The 4,138-nt window shown below is 35.0% G+C and overlaps 1 protein-coding gene across 2 annotated transcripts in view; it reads left to right on the forward strand.

The window, feature by feature from the left end:
- Positions 1–3,842, forward strand: part of LOC112150113 (afadin- and alpha-actinin-binding protein) — a 6,496-nt gene extending 2,654 nt beyond the window's left edge. For both annotated transcript variants that reach the window (XM_024278121.2, XM_024278122.2), the window contains exons 5-14: positions 162–272; positions 354–489; positions 860–935; positions 1,172–1,352; positions 1,461–1,605; positions 2,442–2,578; positions 2,667–2,837; positions 3,116–3,233; positions 3,385–3,526; positions 3,640–3,842. In XM_024278121.2, the coding sequence (XP_024133889.1) occupies positions 162–272; positions 354–489; positions 860–935; positions 1,172–1,352; positions 1,461–1,605; positions 2,442–2,578; positions 2,667–2,837; positions 3,116–3,233; positions 3,385–3,526; positions 3,640–3,784 (1,362 nt within the window). In that variant the 3' untranslated portion in view covers positions 3,785–3,842. The remainder of the gene's footprint in view (positions 1–161; positions 273–353; positions 490–859; positions 936–1,171; positions 1,353–1,460; positions 1,606–2,441; positions 2,579–2,666; positions 2,838–3,115; positions 3,234–3,384; positions 3,527–3,639) is intronic.
- Positions 3,843–4,138: the final 296 nt, after the last annotated feature.

Consider the following 4,138-nt stretch of genomic DNA (forward strand, 5'->3'; position numbering starts at 1 on the left):
AAAAAAAAAAAAAAAAAAAAAGTGTTGGCATCCACAACTCAAATTCGATTCTTTAAAGTTGACTTTCTTACAAAAAAACTAGAAAATAATCCCATAATTTTTTTTATTGGGTTTAATTGAAGATTTTGGCTGAGCGGATTTTGTTTCATTGTCTTTTGCAGGAGCAGCTTGAATGTTCTAAAAGGGAAAACACAGGACTTCTGGAAAGAGAACGGCAGCTCCAGCAGAAAGTTAAGAGTTTGCAGAACTGTCTGAAAAATGAAAAGGAAGAGGTGTGACATTTTGATTATTTATGCAGAATGACTCCACGGTCAGATCCCAGTTTTTTTAATGCTTTTTCACCTCTTCTGCAGGTACAAAAGCTTCAAAACATAATTGCGAGCCGTGCCACTCAGTACAACCATGACATGAAAAGGAAGGAGAGAGATTTGAACAAACTGAAGGAGCGATTAAATCAGCTACTTGCTGATAAAAAGGAGAGAAAACAAGGTAAGAAAAAACACCTCTACATGAATATTCAGTATTTATAAATTCAAAACTTTATTTTAAATTACATGCAAAATATTTAAACTGAACCATTTCTTATGTTCTGTAATTAAATATGGTTTGAAGAATGAAGCCCACTCTCATTGAAAGCTGTAAATTAGACATTTTTGTTGATTGTTTGGTGAATTTATATGAACATAGTTCTATAAAGGAAAGATACATTTTGTGATACTTATACTCTTTAAATACTAGTGACATTATCTTTGTCAATAATCATTTACCTGCAGCCTAAAGGATGTCTCCAAGGAGATTTAAGCTACTATTGAGTTTCTTTAACACATAATTTAGCTTTTATTTCTTCTTTGTCTCTCAGCCATTGATGTATTAAACAACATTGGGAGAGCTGATGGGAAGAGAAGTGTTTGGAAAACAGAAAAGACAGAAGCAAAGTAAGTATTTCTGTGATTTAACTTGACAATGGACGAGAAAGGCTTATCATGAAAATGCCTCATCAAGGCAGCTAAGGAATTTGAAACAAGTAACACCCACTTTTCTAGGTGACCCAGAAGTTATTTTTAGAGAAATAAAAAATAGCTGGAGCCTAATGTCTTTTAAAAGAGAGTGTGGTTAAGTATGAGTTTACAAATGTTAGATTTTAAAGCAGGAATTTGTTTGTTGTACCAAGGCACGAAGGGGAGATGTATAAGGCTTTGCTGAGTGACTACGACGCCAGGCAGAGGGACCTTGTGCTGGAAAATGCAGAGCTGAGGAAAGTGCTGCAGCAGATGAAAAACGACATGGTGTCGTTACTCCGCCTGAAAAAACTGACCCAGAACGGAGTCCAGAATCAATGCAACGGTACACAGGTTGTTCACTCGTTTTTATTTGTGACTGCTCTCTTTCAATAACCTCATTTCCTCTTATTTTAGATTAATTTGATGTATTAATGTAAGTATTCACATCCACATTTTCAGGCACACTCTGAAGAGGAGGAGGAAGAAGACGGGTTTGACCCCAGTAAGGAGCTGTTTTGTGTTCATGCCTGTGAGAAGTTGACCAACAGCCTTCGCCTGCAGTGGAGAAGACTAAAGAGTCACGTTGAGCAGCTGGACAGCCAAGGTATGTAATCAGTCTTTGAATTCAACAGTAATATTTGACTTTTAGGAGTTTCTTAAAATCAGGATGTAGTCATGAAACAAACTGGTATATAGTTTTCTTTTTTTTCCCCCGCAAAAAATAAAAGCTTAAATACCAGAATGTGTTTAACTTATAGTAGTCCAGGTTTTTTTTTAAACAACTTTACAATTTCTTTTATTAATTTATCTTTAAATCTGTTTTTGTGGCAATGCTTTGAATAAATATTTTAAATACAACCCCAACTTCTTCTCTTTTTATCGATATATTTTTGATCATATATCATTCCAAAATCCACAATGTACCTGGATTTGTCCAAAATACTCACTAATTTAGTATTTTTTTCTTTTTTTTATTAGTTTTTGTGTTTAATTACAAAGATCAAATATATAAAGATAGAATAAAAATGTATAAATCTGAAAACAAACAAAAGAAAGGTCAAATTATATGAAAAACATGATTAAAAACAGACAAAGCCACACTGAGCTTCACACAAATGAAATATTCTAAGGGATGTCACACTTAGGTGTCATAATGTTATGTTTGTTTTACACCAAAAATTTAAATTTAACATTTATTTTAAATTTTTAATGAAAAAATGCAAACAGCCGATGTGATTGGCTCACCAACCAGTGAGTTCAGCGACTACTGAAGGTTAACATTCATGTTTTCTAACCTCTGAATCACTCTGTGTATTGTTCACCATATTAACTTGTCTTTGTAAGCATTTAAAAGTACACAAAGAACATTGTCTATGCTCACTTATGACTTTAGATAAATAAAGGAAGACAGCAAGTGAGTTGTTTGCACTGTTTGTTCAGTATCCCTGGCTCAGGTGAATGCCGGTAAGAACAGTGAAACGGTTCCACGTGAGAGTCACGAGGAGGAAATGGACAAACTGAAGCTTGAAGTTCAACAATGTAAAGACCTAATTCAAACACAACAGCATCTCCTGCAGGTGAGACTGAATTTAGCAACCCCTTTCAAATGTTCCCTCCCTTTAGATTTTGCATTTAATGGTCAGAGCCTGCGCCATGTTTGTGCAGCATCAGCTGAACTCTTCCTGTGATGAGATCGCATCCCTGCGGAACGATGGGTACATGCTCCAGGAGAAAGAGCGCCTCAGAGGAGAATGGAAGACTCTGGAGGAGCAGAGGAGCATTTTTGATAGGGAGAGGAAGAACTTCACTGAAGCAGCCATCAGGCTGAGTCACGAGGTGTTTCAAAAAAGACTTTCAGAAAGTTCATTTTTAACCTCTTAAGATCACAACAACATTTGTATTAAACCACTTTGCAAATAGTCAAAAGGCCCCAGTTAAGCAGAATTAACTACTGCAGTATAAATGTGATTACATGTATGTGGACACCAAGTCTTAAGAGGTTAATTAAAATGAAAAAATGTAAAAAGTTTCACTGAATATCTACATTTAATAATAAATCTTAAATATATGCTAAGATTCTTTTTGCACCAACTAAACATTTGTTTTCCCGCCAGAGAAAGGCCTTTGAAGAAGATCGGGCAACATGGCTGAAACACCAGTTTTTAAGTTTGAGTCCATGTGGAGACCTGAAGAAACCCCTGCTCTCAGATACTACAGGTGCCTCTTCCACAGGTGTGTGTCTCTTTCTGCAGAGGCCTCCTGTAGATATTTCTACTAGTTTTGAAATTTGTATTTCTACTGGAGGTAAAAACACACAAATGCCAAGAAGCAAACCAGCTTACTGCGGAATTAAATGTCACTGACCAATTTTTCTTTATTGCAGGTGAAACTGAATTGAATCTACTTTTGATTCAAGAGCAACTCACTGAAATCCCTTCAGAATCTGCCTCAGCAAAGTATGCCTCATCCAGTTCACCCTTAAAGATGGACCTAGATCGTGCACTTCACACAATTCCCAAAAATTGGTAAACTGTAATTTTCTTGTAGTTATAAAAATAATTCCCATCATTATGCAAATTCATGCAGTAGTTTGCATTAAAACCAATTAAAAAATGTATATTTTTTGTGTAAAATCCAGCTCAAATAAATTGAAGGCAAAGACTACAGACATTGAAGAATCAAGAAACCTTAATGAAGATACTCCCATACTGCAGGAGCTGTGGAACCATGAGACAAGTCTCAGCAATCAATCATCCATACAGCAGAAGAACAAGTCTTCATAAAGTCTTCCTTTTCAATCATTATTTTTAATACTTATTTATATGTTTTTAAAAAGCTTAATTGGGAAATTGAAGTTATTTGAACATTTACCTGATGAATAGTGAAAGCCATATTGATTCGTTCAGTGTTAGTTTCTTTATAATATGCCAGGGGCTCAGTTTTACATAAAATGTATTTATTCATTGTGTTACTGTAAAGCTTGTTTTAAAGTAATCTTTTTTGTAGTCTTAATTTAGTATTTTTTTGATGAATATTGTCAGCAAAAACTTCAGAGACTAGCTGCTTATCTGCTGTCATACTGACTGATGCTGCCCATTATGTTGCCTCACTTGAGACCTATAATGTTTTTAATGTTG

This window comes from Oryzias melastigma, linkage group LG4 (genome assembly GCF_002922805.2).
Source record: "Oryzias melastigma strain HK-1 linkage group LG4, ASM292280v2, whole genome shotgun sequence".
Lineage (NCBI taxonomy): Eukaryota > Metazoa > Chordata > Actinopteri > Beloniformes > Adrianichthyidae > Oryzias > Oryzias melastigma.